This window comes from Amblyomma americanum, chromosome 9 (assembly GCF_052857255.1).
Source record: "Amblyomma americanum isolate KBUSLIRL-KWMA chromosome 9, ASM5285725v1, whole genome shotgun sequence".
Taxonomy (NCBI): Eukaryota; Metazoa; Arthropoda; class Arachnida; order Ixodida; family Ixodidae; genus Amblyomma; species Amblyomma americanum.
In genome coordinates this window covers 138,178,262-138,201,296 of record NC_135505.1, presented here as the reverse complement: position 1 = coordinate 138,201,296, position 23,035 = coordinate 138,178,262, and the positions used below count along the sequence as shown (strand labels likewise).

The 23,035-nt window shown below is 44.4% G+C and overlaps 1 protein-coding gene and 1 long non-coding RNA gene across 3 annotated transcripts in view; one reads left to right on the top strand and one right to left on the bottom strand.

Moving 5' to 3' along the window:
• Positions 1-20: 20 nt before the first annotated feature.
• The window catches only part of LOC144104567 (uncharacterized), a 37,149-nt gene continuing 14,134 nt past the window's right edge, over positions 21-23,035 (top strand). The window contains exon 1 of the long non-coding RNA XR_013308575.1: positions 21-136. This is a non-coding gene — a long non-coding RNA (uncharacterized LOC144104567). The remainder of the gene's footprint in view (positions 137-23,035) is intronic.
• Positions 4,143-23,035, bottom strand: part of LOC144104566 (uncharacterized) — a 28,649-nt gene continuing 9,756 nt past the window's right edge. For both annotated transcript variants that reach the window (XM_077637656.1, XM_077637655.1), the window contains exon 4: positions 4,143-5,387. In XM_077637656.1, coding sequence (XP_077493782.1) covers positions 4,883-5,387 — 505 coding nt within the window. In that variant the 3' untranslated portion in view covers positions 4,143-4,882. The remainder of the gene's footprint in view (positions 5,388-23,035) is intronic.

The window sequence follows — 23,035 nt, the reverse complement described above, 5'->3', positions numbered from 1 at the left end:
GCGCCGCGTTGAAATTGAAACCGGCGTTCCGCGGCATGTGGTGCGACTTTCGATGGCCGTTTCTCGGCTCGCCAGCGGGCTGACCGACCGCTTTGAGACGCCGCCGTATTAATACACAGACGTGAAAGATGATACTGTAAGCTTAGGAAGCTTGGCACTAACATACATAGATAAGTAGATTACGATATATGAAAATATACTTATATTTTTCACGCGAGTCGCCCAGCGCTGATACCAACCGAACGTACGCGGCGTATACCTAAACGCGAAGTAGCGTTCAGCAGACTAAAATATGCACTTTCAGTCGTGCAAGCGATTTCATCTTGTCGAAGGTAAGGTTGCCACTGCCTTAGACGCATGGGTGCACCGCCACAACGCTACCGTCGTCCTTGCGCACGAACTTCACGGACTTGGAGGCAGCTGCAACCGCTGGCGGCATTTACCATCAGAAAATGGCGTTGTGCGTTTGAAACGCGCCCCTTATTTTTTCGTCTGCTAGCCTACACCTACAAATAAAGCGGTGCAGAAAGTGTAGTTTCGTTCTACACTACTCGTAAAAGAAATGCGTCCGTGTGGGTGGGGCTTAGCTACACTTTTGCTACACTGGCAAAAAAAAAAATGAAACCATGCTACACTAGTGTAGCCAGTGTAGGTAAAAAAAATGGCCCTTATGTTGTCTCTTACGCGCGAAATACGATTCTTGGAGGGCGGTCCTTCTTGGGGCAGGCGAGCCAGCTACGATCACATGCTGTGGGATTGTAAAATAGAGCCACCACCGGGTAATCTAGTTATCGCTCCTTCTCAGTGGTTAGGGCGCTCGACTACTGATCCGGAGTTCCCGGGTTCGAACCCGACCGCGGCGGCTGCGTTTTTATGGAGGAAAAACGCTAAGGCGCCCGTGTGCTGTGCGATGTCAGTGCACGTTAAAGATCCCCAGGTGGTCGAAATTATTCCGGAGCCCTCCACTACGGCACCTCTCTCTTCCTTTCTTCTTTCACTCCCTCCTTTACCCTTCCCTTACGGCGCGGTTCAGGTGTCCAACGATATATGAGACAGATACTGCGCCATTTCCTTTCCCCCCAAAACCAATTATTATTATTATTATTATTCTCTCAAGCGGTGGGAGCCTGACCACAGCTCTGACCACAGAACGCAAGTTCTGGTGGTGGAGTGGGCTGACAAAGTCGTCGAGGGCTATGTACTCTCGACCACTTAACACGACCTCGTTCCAAGTTCTTTCCGGCGAATGAAATGTTTTAGTCAATGGGCAGGCGTTTTTGAATACGGCAGCGCGATGCGTGGAATTGTTAAACCAGGCTCGAGTTGGCGCCTCTTTGCCTAGATTGTCGCGGTCCGCTTCGGTGTATTCGCCGCTTTAATCATCGCATAAATGTCTTGGGTGCTCTCGGGAGCAAAAGCGGTCCAAGCCACTCGAGCTTCGACAGAGTTGCGTCGCAGTGCCAAGTTTCCTTATTCCAGTAACGGCCTGCGCATGCGCCAGGACAGCAAAATTGCAGGAAAGTTGACTTGCAGGAATTTTTCGAAACCGAAAATCCTTGTTCACAGAGCGCGTTTTCACTGCCTGCTCTGCTAACAGAAACGGTTAGCGCGAGGGAAGATGAGTAAGTCGCACTTCTTTGTATTCTCTTTAGAAACGGAGAGAAGGGGATGCTCCTTAATCTGTGTGTCCCTGATCCTCACCGGTTACCATCAGCTTTCGAAATAGTGTGTGGTTGTCGAAAGGGTACGTGCATTCTCTTGCATCCACGGTGCTTGCGCCATTGTACCTCTCTCGACCTGCTCCTTGTGTTTGCACCCCTGCTCTGAACACAAAAGGGGAGACAGCCAGTATTTTATACTGTGGATAAGCTATAGTGACCCGCGCTGCAGCTGAGGGGTTGTGACCATGGTGCCCTAGAGCCATGCAGTGGAAATTTTCAACAGTGTCCTTTCAACAACTTCCCTCTCGTACAGATAATAAAGCATCTCCTTTTCGCTTCAAACGACTGAGAAAGTGCAATCTGCGAACGAGGGTTTTCGCTTCGAAAATATGCGCTATGTTGTAGAGGGCGCTGTACAAACAGACCCCCCCACCCCTTTGTATGGTTCACCCTCTACACCAAGCATGGCCGTGGTGGTACCCTGCAGTCTACTTGAAGCTTGCGTGGTAGACACACCACTTTTGATCCCGACAGTATACATGTCATATGCAGTTTGAACCTCGCTAAACTGTCTAAAAGGTGAAAGACGAAAACACACGAAGGAACAGTAATAGAGACTGGGTGCGCACTCAACTCATTTTATTGCTCTGAAAAGAGCTATTCGTGTGTTTTGCATCTTTCACTCATTTTTGCGTGATTCCCTGCACAATCAACAACCAACTTCCTATATATTGTTAACACTATACATATTATCTAGTTATTGGTGCAAAGTTCAAACTGTCACAGCGGTATATGATATCCTCACCAAACATTTGAGTTGTGCTGAAAACTTACTTCAGGAATAGTCATATCTAGCCATTCCTTGAAACATGCGTACATGTTTTGGGAACAGCATAGAACCTTGTAATGCACATATAATGCTCGAACTTGACAGAACTACAAAATGTACCAAACCATTGAGTAATTGATGTACACAGGACATCCTGTACAGTGGAACATACTAAAAGCACTTGCCTTACAAATCAATGGGCGTTAGTTTTCTCCAGGACATATTAGATTTTGCTGAGATGCCCAAGAGAGGTATGTTGCTTAGTGAAGTGCTTCTGATACAGAAGCTAGTGCTGCTATTCATGTATACTCATCAGAGGCCCCACTACTTCAGTTGACCTTACGAACACACCCAGTCCATTGCAGAGGAGCTTTTTACATGCTAGGTTCAGATAGTAGTTACTGCCCTATTCTAAAGTGTGAGTGGCGCCAATGCCATTGTGCTTCCCTACTGCGATATGTACATCAAAATTTCACCCATTTCTCATCAATGAAACCATCAATGAAGGAGATACAACTGCTATTGTGGAATCCTTGTACGGCACATTAGGGCAATTCGGTGGCGATAGCACATAATGCATCCATTATTTAGTAGAATATTAATTGCTATGAACAATATAAACCTCATTATGATGAAGCACCACAAATGATAAATGAAAAATATGCCTTTAATACACTACTCAAATTCACACTAACCTGCCCATAACAAAAGGCTCCAGTGATATGTGGATTGCTTAGTCTTGTTTTTCAATTGTAATTACAACATGTATCTTTGTGCGTCCACATGAATTCTTTAGCGATGACAACGAGGAAATCTAAACTTTTGACAATCATAGAGATATTATGGTATGGTATACAAGGTTTTTCATCCTAAACCTAACTCCATCACTGGCTATGAGAGATGCCTTAGTGGAGGGCTCTTGATTAATTTCAATTGCCTGGAGTTCTTTGAAGTGCACGGGCAATTTGTGTTTTTTGTTCACCAAAACATGATCGTCGAAGGGGGGGTTCCATCTGTGTCTATAGGCTTAGCATAGCTTAGCATATCTCAGCTTAGCATAGCTTGCCCGTGGTTCTTGGGGAAAGTGGTGGGGTCGAGTTAGAAGAATGAGGGGGATGCAGAGCCAGCAACTGCCTCCTTTCTTGCCCTTCTTAGCATAGCTCAGCACATTAACCATTGGGTCACCATGGCAGGTCAGGGAGTTATCAGTCTTGAAAGTTTAGCGCTGACGGTAAGTGATTTGACTAAGATTTATTATATTTGCAAGTTAGAACAGTAACATTTGATCACACAATCCTCTGTATAATTAAGCACCGTTTATGCTCTCCCAATGGGTACTGAACTAGAATTTCCTCAGTCACTACACCCAATGATATCTCTGCACACATTCATTCTCTTACAATTAAAAGAAAAACACGCACTTTTATGCTTCAAGCATGAATCTTGAAAATCCTGCTCGGGGTGTTCTGGGTGCGGTCCCTAATCATCCACCATGGACTGGAATTAAACGAGGCCCCATGATGCAGGTGACATACAAATGACAGGAAAACTATGCTCAAAGTATATCAGATGGCAAGTGAGCATTTACAGCAAAGTAGCGCTAGATTTTGTAACACCATTGCTCCAGAGCCACATTGACACGAGTTTCTCCAGTAAATGTAGGCAGTTTATTTGCTCTTCTGGTGCTGAAATCTTCCTTGCAACCATTTTCAGACGCATTTCTGTTCGAGTGAAAAACATCCAAATATAACCTCTTCCCTGAAGACGAACACATTTTTTTTCCAATATCTCAAAGCAGCCAGACTTTATGCGTCTGTACCTTGCATTCCCAAATGTTGTATTGTTGAGGAAGTTCTATAGGTACCTAAGATAACTGCAGCCTTCAGTTCCCGTTTTTTTTTTTTTGTAGTGATAGCTACATTACAGTAGCATTTCGAGCCTTCAGCATGGCTGCACTACCACACCGTGGCTGCGCCACCACGCTGTCACGTGGTTGGTCACGTGATGCGGAGCAGCGGCCGGCGGCGTGGTGCTGTGGCTGAACACATGGTTCTCACGTGGTTGGTCACCTGACCAGCCACGTGGTGCAGAGCAGCTGCTGCGGCCGGCGGCGCGGCGCGTCGGCGAAACCGAGCTGCCACAGCTGTGCGCATGCGTCGTGTCAAGTTAGACGAAGATGAAGAAGGATCGCCCAGCGAAACGGAGCGGCGAAAGATGACTTTGCGATTCAACTGAGCAAGTCCCACACAGCCAGCTGTAGCTATCGTGTCACTCCAGGTTTATCCAAAGCTAAACCACCGCCAATTTTTTCTTTCATGTGTAATAATCCTCAAAAATAATGCATCTAACCTGAAATTAGATGTGTGGCATCTCTTCCTAGCGCCTTCATCACTCAATGATTGTCCTGCGTGTTATCCTTTCTAGTGCAACTATGTAAGTTGCGCATGTGTTTTCTTAGACTGCACACCGTGGCCAAGTTTTTGCCGCAGCGCGGGCATTTCAGCGAGTGGGGGAGATCGTGTGTCGCATTTTCATGACGTTTGGGTTTGCTGATGTCTCTGAACCCCAGGCTGCATTGAGAGCAGACATGTGGCCATGCTCCTGTGTGCCTCAGCAAGTGCTTTTTGAGGTTACTCAGTTGGGTGGACCCCACTCCGCAGTGGGGACACGAGGGTGCGACTCTACCATCGTCCGAGTGCACTATTTTTCGGTGACGCATCATGCTCGACGAGTCAGTGAAGCACCGGCCGCAGTCATTGCACTCATGTGGCTTGTCCCCCGTGTGAACCAGCAGGTGGCGCCTAAGATCACAGGAGAGCTTGAAGCCCTTCTGGGAGATCTTGCACACGAAGGGCCGCTTCCCAGTGTGCGTCATCTCGTGCTTGGCATGATAGGCCCTGGGTGCAGAGATAAAAGAACGAGAACAATGAAGGAGTGAAACACACACATCTGAATGCCCTCCCAAATGACAAAAGCCAGCTTCTGCACACCCAGTCCTGTATGCATGCAAAAGAAGAAAGCTGCTCAGTTCCACACTACGTTCACAGGTGCTGGTACGAAGCAGGTGATGGTACAACGTCAGAGGTATCCAGCTACACAGCTTCCTCAGAGCATATGTAGCCTCCCAGATACCATATAAACTCCTGTAAGGGACACACTTAAAAAAAAAGGTGTGAATTACGAAGGTGCGGCCCGCACACGGATTTAAAAAACTCCTGGAGCACAAAAATTTGGATGAGCTGGTTCGAAAACTTGAAGACGGCGAAGCTTGGTGGAAAAGGCTACAGTGATGCCCCACAAAAATGAGATTGGATCCTGCGACTGGAAGGCCTGATTGACTACGATGGTGCATTGTGCCATCTTCACCTTGCGTTTTTGTTGTTGTTTTCTTTTTGGTTTTAGGGGCTGGGGCGTGTGCGAACTTGTCACGCTGGTACTGGTTGAAACTTTTTACAGTCATTTTTTAACTTCAGGGAGTGTTCGTTGATAGTTCTAACTTTTTCTGCAGTCTACAAATTTTGTCCATTGTGAATAAAGCAATTGTTAGTCAGCGCCGTGTTTGCCTCGCCTCATTTTCATTTGTCTTCATATTTTGCACTCTAGGATTATAGTTAAAAAAAGTGTATTTTTTTCAATTACTACCTAGTCCAGAATAGGCGGCACAGCCCATGAGAGTGCAGCCCTTGCACAAGACTATACGGTACTATCACAACAGAAAGGAACGCGAACAATGCAGCGCATAACGTGCTCCATTGTTGGAATTTCTTTTCATCACACTTTTACCTCAGTGGTAAGAAAAAGAGGATAGTTGTCCTAGAATGCATGACGGACGACTCTACTGTCTTTTTGCTACCACCGAAGTAAAAACATGATGAAAAGAAATGCGAACAGCGGGGTGCCTAGGCTCTGATGTGTTCATGCTTCTCTCCATCGCCCCTGTACGTACTACATTTAGTGCTTAATGACACTGGGCAGCAAAACACATGTGCCTCATCTTCTCATGGAAATAGCCAACAAAAATTTTGCAGTTCATGCGCTACAACCAGATGACCTTCGGCAAATGGCACAAATGCAACCATATGGTGATTGTTGCAGGGTAGCAAAGATATAGTTCACTGCTTTTCTTCGTGAAGAGGAAAAAAAAAATTGTGAATCAAAGATGTAACTACTGTTGTAGATACAATAACAAAAGTGGACTACGAGGACAAAATGAAGCAGATAATTGAACAAGGACTAAATGTCCAAGGAATACTACAGAGATCGCTATGCTTCAAATCATGCTACTGTACAACCTGCATTAGGTGATCACATCAACTTGAATTGGCCTACTTCTACGACTAACAGTGGATGGAGAAAGATGAACCGACGTACCCACGACAGCTGTACTCACAAGAGACCTTGACCTTACATGTAAAATGCCTTGTATGACATGAAGATGTCTTAGTCGTACCTTAAAAACATTGATCGGATAGTCTCAGTTGTACCCTAGAAACATTGATCGGATATATCCAGTTTACTGTGGAAAGACAAATTAACTGGAGCCATCTGACACACTTCCAACCACAGCCATAACTGCCAACTACATCGCATCATCAGTCAAATGTAGAACACAAGGGAGTGCCCGAAACAAGAGGTGCAGCAGGCAATTACTGAGAAACACTGGAATTCGGTAAGCTTTCTTTGCCCCGATAAGTGAAGGCAATTCTCCACCTGTGAAGGAGGGTACTGCTCTGAAATCTCCTTCAGGGGCTCAGTTTCGTTCACAAAGTGCTGTACAATAATCACAATCACTTCTTCACCTCATGGAAACAATGAAAGTAGAACTGCCATTCCATTTTGTCACAGCAGCCTTAAAAAACACGCCCCCAATGTGGAATCAGATCAGAATTCTGAAAAAAGCTATGTTGCTAAGGGGGGGGGGGGGGGGGGGGGCACATTAATGTCCCAGAAACATGAAAATGTGGCGATCAGTCAAAACTCCACTTATCTGACATTGCTGGAGTATGGGCAGTAGGTACGGCAGTACTTTCCCGGCCGCCCCTGGGGATGCTCACGCTGTCGGTGCTTGTCCAAGAGGTCTATCGAGGAGAACACGTCATCACACGTCTCACACGAGATGAGTGAGGCAGGCACACAGCTGTTGACCTCTGAGGGGAAATGGGCGAGAGAACGAAAACCCATTGAACAAATAATTAGCAAGTGCCCGCATTTCAAAGATTTATATCCCCGCCCCGGGTGTCCAGTCTGCAAGAACAGAGACTGTGAGGCGGATATCCACCACCTGTTGTGGGACTGTCCGGCACTGGAGCCGACAAGAATTCGGCACCTGGCGGCAGTGGCACTCTCACCGGACAATCCGGATTCCTATATTGCCTGGACACAGGGTCCATACCATCGTTCACTTCTTGATTTCATCAAATCAGCCCACCTTTTTCATTTATTTAAGCATCTTACTCATCTCTCACTTCACAGTTTTTATGCCCTGAGGCAATAAACATCGCTTCAAAAAAAAAAAAACATGATAATTAGCAATGCTTTCAGCTGAGTGTTCACTTTTTATCAAATGTTTAGTCATGACAAGCACACAACTGACTAGGTGCAAGCTTCCATCACTGCCGTGCTCTTCCTTTAAACAATGTGTGCTCGCCTGTATGAAGTACCTGCACTGTGTATTTGTACTAATATCAAATGCATGCCACCTAAATACTCTTACTCGTGACTGCCATCTCTCTGCTCCCCTCAAAGCACAATTTTTCAGGAGGTCCCAAAGACTAAATAAGCTTTCATGAAGCCAATTTAAGCGTAACTATGCAGACTCATCTCGAATTCACAACTCATCATAATCACCTACATTGCACTGCTTGAATACACGTCATCAGTCTTGCATAACCTGCAGTTCTACCTAAATACACCTGTGTGGAAGTTGTGCAAAACATTGCCACCCACTTATTCAGTTAAAGCTATGCAGTATTGCAGACTCTGAATGTTTCTGGAATTTGTTGCTTGAAATAAAATAACATTAAGTTGTAAAAGCTTTCTTCTAAACTTTAATCTTGTTCACATTGTGAAAGGTTCTGGCAGATTGGGCCTTACAGGTGCTCATAAATAATTGAAATATGTGCAAATATGTCAGTAGTTCTTTCATTAAATATCATGTTCTGTCTCCAGAAAATATCTTAGAACTGCACTGGAAAAAAATGAAAGTAGTGGCTTTAACCATGAAAACCAGGATCTGTAGAATGTGTTTTCTGAGCCGAGTTACGGGTGTATTCACTTTGTGTTTTGATAAAAACTTCAATTTTATCTTCTTATCTATGCCAATGTGTGGCTGTCGCCCTTCCGATAATGCTGAACACAGGCTAAGAATCTTCCAAGTTTTCATGAAATAGGAAGTCTTCTGGACTGTTGTCAAAGGGCGGAGACATGTAAGACAAACAGAGCTAACATAGACATTGGATAGGATATACACAGGTAATGTGGACGGACAAAAGGACTCCATACTGAACTGATCAAGGAAACAGGCATAGACAAAATGCACTATGATACAAACTGTCAAAGCAATACAATAATGCATAACCTGCCACAGAAATAGAATAACGCCAGTCAAAATATAACCTGGCAAAGCAATACAAATGAAACGATGTACTGTACAGTATTGTTGATAACAACCCACAGTAGAAAAGTGATGCACTTGTATGCTGCGGTTCAAGATTTGCATGTGAAAAATTAAGACAGTGCAGCCAAGGCAAAATTAGTTTAAATCTTCAGAAAACAGCAGATCCCCCAATGTTTCACAAAAATGTTCCATGAGAGATAAGTGCTACTATAAAAACGGCAAATGTAACTAATTCAGTGGTCAAGGTCGCACTTCATAGCCCCACGTTGCCTTCTGGATGTAGGGCTAAATGGTACAAAAAGGGACAAATATGTATGGTATAGAGTGCAGTGCATTATGCTACAGTTTTGAGCGTCCAATTTCTTTATCGCAAGTGCTTTTCTACATAGAAAATATTACTTTCCAGAAAAAAGCATATAATTGTTGAGTGATTTCAAAATTGACTATATAACTTAGGTTATGCATATAAAAACAATATATAAATATCTTTCGTTGCAACAATAGCCAGGGGGGAGTTCAGTGTGAAAAACTGACTCATGTTCAAGAAGCTCTTGCATGAGGAAAAAGTGACAGCATCATTTTGGAGACAGCTGCAAAACATATTAGCTACAACACAATGTTCTGTTGAGGAGTTCCAAGAGCAAATTGCATTATAACACTGTACTGTGAACAAAAACGAAGAACCAAAATGCTCAACCACAGCTACAGCAGCTACAAATGACGAACAGAGATGATTCCTTTCTTCTGATGAGAGCATGAGCACTGAAAATGAGTATCTAAATACCCGTTTTGAATCAACACCTGCAGGGCTGCAATTACAGGATGGTCGGCTGAAGTGAAACAACCGTTGCACGTCCTCAAACGGTAAAAAAATGTTGAAACGGGTTTCATATGTTACAGCATTATGTCTTGAAAAAACATGTTTTGAGACAATTGTTGCTCTAGTTACAGTTCCAAGAACCCTACCATTTCCAATTTTAGATTTATTTATTTATTTATTTATTTGAACATACTGCTGGCCTCACATTTGAGGCCGTCGCAGGAGTGGGACATCACATACACTAAAATAACACAGGTCAAGTAAGTGCCAACACAAAGGCGATGCCAAGCAAGTTGACATCCAGAGCCACCCGAGGTGGTTGCTCAGTGCGCAGCTTATGCACGCTGAATTAAATGAAATATTGACTGCATTGGGCCTGCCTTCCCGATACAAACTGCTACAGCACATTTAACAAAACTAGAAATTGCTGCAAAACATGGCATAAATCAACTGACACAAAAAACGAAGGCTGGACAGGTTGGAATCTGCAGCAGGCAAGCTGTACGAGCAACAGTGTTCTCAGGCAGTGCGGCTGAAGTCATTGCAACGAGGCCAGTGCAGTTCTCTGAAATATCACAAGTACACCTGCAGTTAAGCAAATTACAAAGAGCACATATGTTTCATAGTCTGAAAAATGTTTGCAATGACAAGAGAGACTCCTCACCATCTAAAATGGGCAGCAAAGCACATGCGTCTATTCAAACTTGGCTAGGGCTCACCTAAGAGCAATAAAAAGAGCTTTGAAGCTCCTTCTGAGAAGAGCTCATCAACTCGCTCAATGACTGCACTGGCTTGTCATGAACACCTGTGTGAAATAAATAATATGCTTCGACACGCAGCAGAGAACCCATAATTGCACAAAAGTTGGCGAGCCCTTTCCGGCAACATTTTTTTTCTGCTCGCACCCCCCTCCGTCACATTGCTCCTTCATATGCCTGTTCAGAGATGGCTATTCGTTAGATTCTTCTCAGACGTCAGGCAGCTACCATGGCTGCTGCCAATAAGTGGCATAGCTCCGGTGGTGGGGCCAGCGGAAGAGTGGCAACCTTACCTTTAAGCATTCAAAAAGTGATGGGAGGAGAGGGAAAGGTGCGAAGACATTGAAATTCAAATTTTGACTACAGATAACTCAGCATCTACAAAGCGCATAAAAAAATTCTTGCTGGAGGATATTTGTGAAGCAGTGTCCTTTACCATCACAGGCATACCAAAACTTTATTAGAGCCCCTTTCAGAGCCCCTTTAAGAGTCAATTTGCTAACTAGTTGCTGCTTGATGTAAATAAGGTATGAACGAAAATATGACCTCAGTATTAATTGTCACCAAGCAAGGACTGTAGATAAGACCAAGACAATAAAAAGAAAGAATATACAGTAGAGGATCGATGATACAATTACGGCTGATACGGATTTATAAAATTTCCTAACCAATGCATTGCGTACAATGTGCACAATTTCGGATCTTCCAAACACTACCATTCTGCTATGAATGATATGAACGTGCAAACTGTGACTAGACACTCAAGTGTTCGCTTAGCGCTGCCCACACATTGCCAACGCCATGATCGACAGTCGTATACAATAATCATTCCGAGCATTGAGTGGCGAAGCGAGGTACGCACACTGGCGATGGTGCAATTGCAAGTCGTGGTATAGGCCACGAGCAGTGTACAGCGTTCATGGCCACAAATAAATCCTGTCAGCCGTAAACAGATCTGAGTGGATGCATTTCCCATGCTTCTGCATAGACTCTAATGATATGAATAATTTTCCCAACCCCATTAGACTGATACTCTATTGTAGGACATGACAACAGAACTAAGCCATTTTTGTGTCTTATAGCTACTTTTTTTCATGTTGTGTTGCCCCTGCAGTCAAAAGACGCGAGGCACTCATCATCTACCATTTCGAAGTTTTTCCCGTTTTCCACTGAACAAGTCAGTTTTACCATTTAAGTTTTTTAATACTACCTCTAAGCACATCAACTATTTGAAAAATGGGCAACAATTTACAAATTAGGTACTGCCCCGTAATCCAGCGTCAATCGTGCACTTTGCCTACTGCAACATTTGCACTGAAATTTTGCGCCACATTTAACATCAACTAAAAGCATCAATGAAGTAGCTACCATCGCCATAGCAGCATTTTTGTAGAGCATGCAAGGGCAAGTCAGTGACGACAGTGCAGGGTGCGTCCATTTGGTAGGAAAATTTGAAATGCTTGCACAAGCACTGGAATGAAATCCCATAAAAAAGAAAATACAAGTTAATGAAATATGCATTTTCTGCACTATTTGTGCTCTCTGCAACTACACAAGAAAAGGCTGAGCTAAAGATGGCTCCATTTTGCTTTCGAACCTTTTCTGAGTACAGGTTGTTTGTGTTGCAATCTGCACTAATTCTTAGAAAAGCTGCGAGGAAATACCAGATGTTTCAGGGAAGTTTCAAAAATTTAAAAAAACAGGTTTTTTGAGGTAATGATATGGCTTTTTCTGCACAGTATTACCAGTGTTGGTGGACACCAGAAAACCGCTGAATCATCATTAGTAGTAAGCTGGTTAACTTAACGTTTAATAATTAACTTTTTATCCGGTAGAGTTAGGCACCTAGTTGCAATTAGAGATCTGAAGCCGGCCGTTAGCGATAGCCATTGGTTTTTAGAATTTCTAAAACGCGATTATCTTTGGCCCTGTGGCTCGATAAAATCTGGCTATATCGTGGCAAAATAGAGTTTTAAAAAAGCATGCGGGCAAAGCAACCTTTCCAGTGCATGTAACTAGCCAAAAAGGCCAAATTTTGTGAAGCCACAGCGCCAAGGGTAATTGCATTTTAAAAAAAAACTGATATGGCGTTTACTAACGACCGGCTACAAATATCTAGTTGCAACGAGTTGCCTAGCTGTGATAGTTAAAAAAAAGTTAATTATCAGTGTAAAGAAGACGACGAGCATATCCACAAGCTGCATGGTCATCGCCGGATGCATGCTCCTGGCTCCATTGTAAAGAAGACGATGAGCATATGCGCGAGCTGTATGGTCATCGCCTGGCACACGCTCTCGGCTGGACTAGCTGACCCGCTGTTGGCCCTGCTCCCGTTAGGAAGCTGCTCAGAATAAACCCCACCTTACATTTGGTGCAGGTGCCGGGTAACGTCCTCTCGCCCTGGAACTCCGCAACCGAACGCTACCCCCTACCGCGATGCCTAACCACCAAGCCGTCCAAGTGAGCCTGGCCGCCGTCATCTGTGCTGGTTCTCTCCGCCAGCGAGACCCCGCTATCTTCAGTGGCACGGACGACCATGATGTTGAAGATTGGCTCACATCGTATGAGCGGGTGAGCGCATACAACAAGTGGGACGCGGAAACCAAACTGAACAATGTGATTTTCTATCTGACGGGCGTTGCGAATCTGTGGTATCGGAACCACGAGGCGGATACTACATCATGGTCTGTTTTCAAATCTAACTTCTCAGAGGTATTCGGCCGCCAGGCAGTCAGAAAACTCCGTGCCGAACAGCGCTTGCGTGCGCGGTCACAGCAGGTTGGCGAGAACTTCACGAGTTACATCGAGGATGTCGTCGATCTGTGCAAGAGGGTGAACGCTCAGATGCCCGAAGCCGACAAGATCAGGCATATTCTCAAGGGCATTGATAACGACGCCTTTCAGATGTTGTTGGCGCGAAACCTGCGCACCGTCATGGAAGTCGTCACCCTGTGTCAGAGCTTCGACGAACTACGCAAGCAGAGGGCTCTGACACGCGAACATACCACGAACGTCGACTCGCTTGCTGGCCTGACCGATGCAAGAGACCAGTCATCGCTCCTGCCGCACATCAAGAGCTTCATTCGAGAAGAAGTTGCTCGCCAGCTCTCGCTTATTTCCCGCCATCAAGAGCCATCACCACACATAACTCCGAATTTGCGGCACATCATTCAAGAACAGGTCGCTGAAGCTCTTCCGCAGGCCCCTCAGCCCACACCTCTTGCGGCCCCGCTGACATATGCGGACGCTGTTGCGCGACCTCGTCCACCTACCTATGCTCAGCCTCCTGGTCCCGTTCGAGAGCCCGCTACTTTTATTTCGCCACTTGCTCATCTGCGAACCTCCTGGGGCACGCCTGACAATAATCGACCGCCTGCTCAACTGGGAAACTCCTGGCGCACGCCTGACAACCGCCCGATCTGCTACTTCTGTGGCTTGCCAGGTCATGTGGCGCGGCTTTGCCGTTGACGCATGAACATCTCCCGAACACCTCCTGAAGTTTCCGGTTACTGGTCCCAGCGTCAGTACTCACTTCCTGCTGAGCCGCCCCTAAGCCGTTCTCTGTCTCCTGAGCGCACCTCCTTCTCTGGACGCCGTTCCCCTTTTCCACGTCGGCGCTCCATCTCTCCGATGCGACGGTGTCCCTCGACCACTCAAGAGGAAAACTAGGTGCCGCAGTTCCTGAGGCGAGAACTGCGCAGTCGTCGAAATTTGAAAGGCCTCGTCTGTCTGCCGCCAATTTAATTGAAGTTTTTGTAGAGGGCGTATCTGTGATGGCGCTTTTGGACACCGGTGCTGCGGTTTCTGTCATGGATGCAGCGCTTTGCCGATCTTTGAGGAAAGTGAAGACTTCCCTTTCTGGCCTGTCGTTACGAATTGCAAGTGCGCACCTCATCCAGCCGTTAGCAGCGTGCACTGCTCGAGTAGTCATAGCAGACATCCTATATTTGGTTGAGTTCATCGTTCTGCCGTCATGTTCGCATTCTATCATCTTGGGCTGGGACTTCCTATCGCTTCATGACGCGGTCATCGACTGTGCTCGGGCTCAAGTAGCGCTCTCCATGTTGCCGAATCCCGTGCCAGAGACTGAAATTTGCGGTGCCCCTGTTCCTGCTAAAGCCTTTGTTGCCAACAGTACCGATATTCCTGCGTGCTCTTCCGTGATTGTGCCTCTCTCCTGTGCTTGTGTCCGCGATGCCAGTGTCCTCTTCACGCCGTCTCCTACTTTTCTGCGTCGCCATTGCTTGCCGCTGCCTTATTCCCTGCTCACTTTCTCCGCCGGACTCACCGCACTGTGGGTCTTAACCCGTTTTCAAGTCCCAGCTGGATTATTGAACTGGAAAAGTGTACCAGCTGGAACGTTCTTGTTTCCAGCTGGAAAATGTCACTCCAGCTGGAAATTCAGTTGGAAAAGGGTTTCCCAGCTGGAATGAGTACCCCTGACTAAAGTCTGTCGAGTCACCATTTTCATCTGGAGATAGAGCAGAGAACAGAAACAAACAAACAAGTCATGTAAGATATATGCCCAACGTATGTCCCTTTGCCATTCATTAAAGGTATGTCGGATGTCGATGTAAGGGTACAGACTTCGCTGCAGTGCATCATTGCGTGGAACCTTGCAGTTCATCTGACAGATGGTGTCATGAACCAAGTTACATCAAGAGATACATGTTCTTCAGGCGTCAAAACCAGTGCGACCGAATTTTGGGCAACTGAGAGGCGATCGAGAGAACCCAAATGAACTCCCACTGTAGAAGGAGCTAATCGTTAAATGTCACCTGCAGCATAATCGAGTGCACTAGTAGGAAATTTAAAGTGCTGCAAGTGGTTGAACTATGTTTTGCTCTTGCCTTATACAGCTTTTACAAAATGTCATACAGCTATTGGTATCGCTTCTTTACTTCACAAAAACAGAGTGGGAGCTTCTACACACCAGCATTAAATCCTGATGCAGTGACATGGTTGTCTCTTGTAACAACCCAGTACCCCTCATAACACCCATGCTGGAGGGGTATCCATGACTTAGCAACACGAAACCATGGTAAGCAGTCAAGCCTTGGCTTACTTGAAGTCGCTGGAGTAGGGACAGTAGGTACAGCAATGCTTTCCCGGCGGTCCGTGGGGATGTTGGCGCTGACGGTGCACCTCCAAGAGGTCTTGTGTGAGGAACACATCTTCACAAGTCTCGCACGAGAAGGGAAGAACGGGCACACTGCTCTTCACATCTGAAGGCATGCAGAACAGACAATGAATGGCTTCTGAGAAAGGCATAATTTGAAGAGCTTTCAGCACAGTGCACACTTCAGTCATCACAACTGCACAATGACAGATGTGGCACAAGTTTTCTATCACTGCCCTCGTTCTCGTTTTTTCGACACTGCAGCTTAACCAGTGCGAAGTATCTGCATCACATACCCGGTGTCACAATTAACTGGAGCCAAGGATTAGAAAATTATCAGAGAGAGGTGCATATTGAGGACAACCATTTTGCGCACCACAGGCAATCTCTTGCTTTGCAATTAATTAATAGCTCAATTACGTTTAATTAAATAAATTAATATTGACTTTAGAGAACAAATTGCATTTGAAGAGTTGTCGAGCACCTTCACAAACCCCCATTCCATCATTTATGAAAGGAAACCTTCACGTCTTTTTTTTTTCCAGATCCAAAGAAAGCCCTCAAAATACAAAATAAAACACGTGACCAACGCATTCGCGCACCAAGATTGTGCTGCTCTCAAGCGTAGTTTGAGCAAACGAAATCATCTACAGCCTTGACTCGATGGCCCCGTGCCAGCAGCAAGCCAATATGTTGGCGGCGGCAACTTGCACTGTCATGTGTGCTGCTGGCTGACGCAGACGAGAAACCACCGCCATAACTATGAATTGAACAATTAATTGTGAAACAAAAATTTGCCTGTGGTGCGCAAGATGGCTGCCACCAATACGAAACTTGTTTTACTTACCTGTCTCTAATAATCTATTTTTTAACCCTTGGCTCAAGTTAGCTGGGGCACCAAGTATATTAATAAGAATTACTGCATGTCAGCTAAGCGCACTTACTAGTGACTCCATACTGTCCACTTTACTCAAAGCACAATTTTTAAAAAGGTCCCAAAGACCAAACGAGTATTCAACAAGCCATTTCGAGACTTCCGCCGAGTTCACCAACTCATTAACATTTGTATTCCACAGTACGAAGACCCATCATCAGTACCACACCCCAGCGGCTAACTGAATACACCCATGTAGAAATGGCACAAAATATTGCTAACCGTTTCACATCTATTTAAATCTATGTAGAAATGTAGATTTTGGAATTTACTGCAAATTTACATGCATAATTAAAATCCGAAGCTTCTAACTGATAACACACCAGTAACATGACGTTGAATTAACCACAGGTAAAAAACTGTGACAGTCATTTCTATCTTTTGCAATAACTATTAACGACAGTCTCCTTATAAGCTTGTTCACTTTGCAAGGTGCCAAAATACGGACTGGGCCTTACAGGTGCATATAAATAACTGAAATATGTGCAAATACGGCAGTAGTTCATTCATTAAATGATGTGTTCTGTCTCCAGGTATTTTTCGAGAACCACTTTGGAAACGGGACAAAGTAGTGGCTTCAGCTTTGAAAACAATCATCCGCTGAGGGTGATGTACTAGTTCTATTACGAGTACATTAACTTTGTGTTTATGAAGAACCACGATTTTTCCCCCATCCCATCTGTACAGCTGTGCAGTTAGTATTTCCTTTCAGATAATGCTGCACACAGGCCGAGAATTTTCCAAATCTTCACTGAATGACCACTCTTCTAGGTTACAGTCATAAGGAGAGAGACTTGTAGAAGGAAGAGTCAACACGAGCCCTGCCTGAGTATGCACAAGAGATGAGGATGGGTACAAGGATTCCACACTGAACTTTTATGAGAAGCAGGCAAAGACAAAATGGAAAATATGACCTGTCAGAGCAATACAATAGTATAATGCACAAATCATCAAAGCAATGCATAACATCAGCAATGATATAGCTGGTCACAGTAATACAAATGAAACAAATGAAGGTTGTTCATTACCCACAATACCACAACACACTAGTACATTGCAGTTCAAGCTTTGCACATGAAAGACTAGGACAATGTGGCCAAGACAAAGCTAATCAAAATTCTCCACTGACAGCACACCTCCCAAGTGCTTAATGAAATGTCCCTTCAGGGACCAGTGCGACAGTGAAATCAGCAGACGTATTTAATTCAGTAATCAAGGCCATACTTCAAAGCTCTGCACTGTTCTCCAGCTTGCATAAATGTCCGCTGAAACTGTAACAAACTGCGATGACTGTTTCTCATTTCTTCCAAAACAAAAGTGATGGCATATGAGGAAAGACACAGGGAACCCCAACAGTCAGCAGCTGGTGTGAGCGGCCAAGTATGTGCACCAAGTAATGAAGCCACTGAACACACACAGGCCACACCACTTCCCATGTGTTGTCACAGGCTTCTTAGATAAAATGCACTTGCTACTGCATGCACCAAGCTACAAATTTCAGCAAGTCCAGTTTCTTGATGCAAGTGTTCTTGCTGGGGCATTTCTTCGAAGAAAAATGGCAGGCTACAGAAAAGCACGTGAATAACCTGCCTGGCAATGCAAGACTCGACATCTTTTCTAGGGTTATAACAAACAAAACGACTATATAAACACTTTTCTTTAGCTAAAATAGCCAGCAAGAATTCAGCACGACAAACTGGCTCATATTTCACAAGACTTCAGAAGTAAGGAAAATGCACTCAGACTGGAGACACATAATTTTGGGACAGACCCAACTTCTGCTTGTATTCAAGGTGCGAAAAATTTACAGCTTCATATTGGAAACAGCTGAACAACTCAAGTGCAGAAAAATATTGTGATAGCTACGACATTATGTTCTCTTAAGTTCTGAGAGCACAATGCATTACAGTCGTGCATTGTGAGCTGACAGTTTCGTCCACATCTGTACAGCAATCGAGGAGCCAGAGGTCACAAACAAGCACACTGTCTGGTTATACATGCGTCATTTAGTGAGGTGTCATCATATGTCTCAGTGCATCATTTGGCTGCACTGAAAAATGCCTACATATATTATACATAAGAAAATTCACCACACATAAGTAGATATTCACCCATGAATAACCCTTGACTGCTTTAGCTGCATGAAATTTACAATGCTAAACATGGTCCAGAACAATGTTTTGAAGGTCACAAAAACACACTGTCCTCGTAGTCACAAACCAAGCAAACACTACAACTTCTATGGTATCTCAGAGCATCTCAGAAATGCTGCATAAGCATGAAAATAAATACAAGGAAACATACGTTATATCTATAGGCGTACACTTTTTTGAAGACTAGCGAGTGTTCTGTAATCCTTGTGTTGACAATGTACTCATGTCAGCTTGCAACCAATGGCCCTTAATGGTGTGCAGTTGGCGACACTAGCTTGAAAACAAACCAAAATAGTCAACCACAGCTACAGCAGCTACAAGTGACTAGTAGAGATGATTACTCTCTTCCAGTGAGAGTATGGGCACTGAGTATCATTGTCCAAACATGCATTTTGCGTCAACACATCTCGCAGGATGCTCACCCAAAGTGACAACTGCTGCATGCGTCCTTCAACTGAGCAAGAAACGAAACAAGCTATGTACATGTGCTGCAGCAACACCAGTCCTGCAAAACATTTTCCCCAGACAGCTGTTGCTGCAGTTGAGCTTCGGAGAACCAAGCCATTTCCACTTTCCAATGTTCAGGAACGTTACGCCCAGAGCGACCTGAAGTTTTTCCTCAGTGCAGGAGATTGTCACTGCTGAATGAAATAAAATTAACTGTGTTGGATCATCCTTCATTATACAAACTGCTAGCACATTAAAAAAAAACTGGAGATTGCTGCAAGACATGTTAGCGCAAATTAGAATAAGTGATAAAGGTGGACGTGTCCAGCACTGTAGCGGGTAATCTGCACTAGCAGCCATGGTCTTAATGTAGTGCTGCTGAAGTTGTTGCAACCAGGCTAATGCGGTTCTCTGAAATATCACAAGCACAGCCACAGTTAGGAAATTTACAAGGAACACATGCTGCACAATCTGAAAAATGTTTGCCGTGACTGCAGAAATTTCTTAGCAAAGACAGAATAACTTAAAATTGAATTAAGGAGCATTAAAGGGAATGTCTATTCAAACCCTGCAAGGGTTCCTCTAAGTAACCAAGAAATAAAGAAAATAAGTTGAAAAAATTAGCTCCACTTATAAAGCTATTTGCTAGTTAGCTGCTGCTCAAGGTAATTAAGGTATGAAAAGAACAAACTGTGCTATAGTAGGGTACAACTTAAAGAAACAGCAGTTTGTAACCCTGGGCCGCCGTCCGCTGTGTCCTGTACTACTCCGCTGGCCAATCGCAACAGCGAATGAAATCAGCTTTTTAATGTTTGGCTATATCAAACAATTCATGTATCGAAATTCTAGAGCTCATAATTTTTTTTCTTGTGATAAGCTTCTTGTTCCGGTAACGAGAAACACTTCAGCAGCGGACTACTTTTTCGTCGTGGAGGAATTCTGTGTGCGGCAGCTGAATGTGGGCGGAGCTTCACTGTAGACTTAAGTTGTATCTGACTATAGTCACCATAATTCAAGAATTGTATAGAACAGAAAGATGGAAAGTACAATGGGAAAGGACATAACAAAAGATGTACGGTAGAATCTTGGTGATACGAATCTCACGGCGTTGCAAAAAAATTGTTATCATTTGAAATTTTTTATCATCCCAACGAACAAAATTCGTGTGCAGAAGCATGAAAAATGCATTCACGCAGATCTGTTTATGGTTGACGAGATTTATTCGCTGCTGTGCGGCCACAGCTCGCTACTCGCGGTGCGCACCGCACGATTAGCGATTGCGACTTTGGCGATGTGCAGGCCGCGCACCGCCGCTCACTGCGTACGGTGTGTACCGCGCGATTAGCGATTGCGACGTCGGCGATTTGCGGGCAGCGCTTAGTGCTCAAAGGTGCGGCAGCGGCTCGCGCATTCGTATTATCCGTAGAGGCGAGGCAGAGTGTTCAGAACACCCGAAATTCTGCACATCATACACAGTGTACTCTGGCCGGGAAATTTCACGAATTCGTATCATCGCGAAATACGTACCAACCGGTTTGTATCACCGAAATTCTACTGTAGTATTTTGCTATCTTATACCAATCTATTTTTCATGCCATGCTCACCTCTGGGCAGTCAAATGATGCAAAATAATAATCATTAGTCAGTGAAACACCCTTTAACACCATTTTTAATTACTGTGACTATCTGAATAATGAGCTGTTAACTGATTAAAAGTCATGCAAATTCTCAAGTTTCGTATCATGGCTCCAAAATGATGCATATTCGGCAGCAAAAACACATTTCGTCATGCAAAAAGTGGAATAATTTATGCAAGAAACGAATAAAAATAAAAGAGTTCTAAAAGATGCACTTGTGTTTTGAGCACTTCACTTTCCCATGGAATAAAGTTGTCTGGAGCAGGTGCTTGCCATCACTGAACTGAACAAAAATGTGAAATGTGCAGGGACATCCTTCATGATGAAAAAAACTGCTGCAGCACATTTAACAAAACTGGAGACTGCTGCAAAACATGTCAACATAAATAAAAACAACACAGAAATGATGAAGGCTGGACAGATCAGCTGTAGTAGGCAACCTGCGCAAACGCCCATGGTCTCGGCAGTGTGCTGCTGAAGTAGTCACCAAAAGGCTAATTGGTCCTCTGAAATATCACATATACACCCGTAGTTAGGCAAGTTACAATAACACATGCTGCATAATCTGAAGAATTTTTGCTACAGCTCCAAAAATTTTTTAACATGGACACAATCACTTGAAATTTAATTGTGTAGCGTTAAAGCACAATATGATTATTCAAACCTTGCTATTTGAGAAGATTCACAGGGGCACCCAATTACATTATGTGCTGGCAAAGCAACAGCATCAGAAGCTGTTGATACCTTTAACGGAAGTGATGCCACTTCACTCCAGCCAATGGGAATTATCCGATCTGGCGATACTTCCCTCCAGACAATGGGTGCATTTTATGACTGACACATTTTTCCCCCTCTGAGGCTTTTCAGTGCTACAGCAATAATAAGCCCAAATTATATTATTAAGTTATTTACTAGTTAACACCAGCTTGAGGCAATTCAGTTGTAAACATAAGAAACGACCTCGGTATTAGTTGTCAAAAAGCAAGAATCGTACAAAAGAGCAAGACAGAAAAAGAATGACAATAAGGGAGACAACACAACAGAAGCAATACACTATTTTCACATTTTCTACCAATTTTTCTTTCATTCCATGTTCACCACCTCTGCGCAGTCAAATGACGCGAGACATCGTCAGAGACTTACATATTTTGAAGTTTTTCTGTTAGCCATTAATGCAGCATGCACATTTGAAACTGATTAACATTTGAATTACCTCAACTGATTGATATGCCAGTTCATGAGTTAATTTAAACTCGGCTGGAGTGGTTAAAATTGCTCATTTTAATCCTCTGTCTAGGGAGCTACTAACTTTTATTTACCAGCTCAAGTCCGAATTTTCCTAGTCACCTGTTTGATAGGCCTTTGGATTTGCTGGAGGTGGGTGATGAGAAGAGGCCAGGGGACAAGCTCCACAGAGCTTGGCGGAGTGGTCCATTGGGACCAAGTGAGGTGGTAGGAAGGAGGCACAAGATGTGCGGGAAGTATGTCGAGGGAGTCAGAGGATTTCAACAAAAACAGAGGCAAAAGACAAGACCAAGAATAGGAGACACGAAAAGTGTTGACTAACAACTGAAGGTTTGTTGCATAGGGGGCATAGCCAATATGCATGAATGTTTGAGGGATGCTCACCACACAGAGACAGGCGGGGTGCCCAGGTTTACAAAGGATACAATGGGAATATGGCTCACAGATAAGGGAGTTTGTCTGTGCCTGACGAATGAGAATGGTGTTTGCACGGGACAAAGAATGAGGGGGGGGGGGGGGGGGGGGGGGGGGGAAGGGTACATCCTATTTCTCTCTAGAACAATGCATATTTTGGCAGCAAATATATTTCGGAATGCAAAAGCAGTAAAACTGCTGCAAGTTATAAGTTTTCAAAGGAATAACAGCCATAGGTCTGCCTGTATCTTGAGCTTTTCTGTGAGCAGCGCAGCTATGATGGCAAGGCTGTAGCACACGTTTGCTTTCAATAGGGTGCTGGCAATGTTTCAGTGTCTTCCATCAATAACATGCATATGGTACACAGCTCAACGACTCACAAAACTTCCAGGCAGCGGGGTG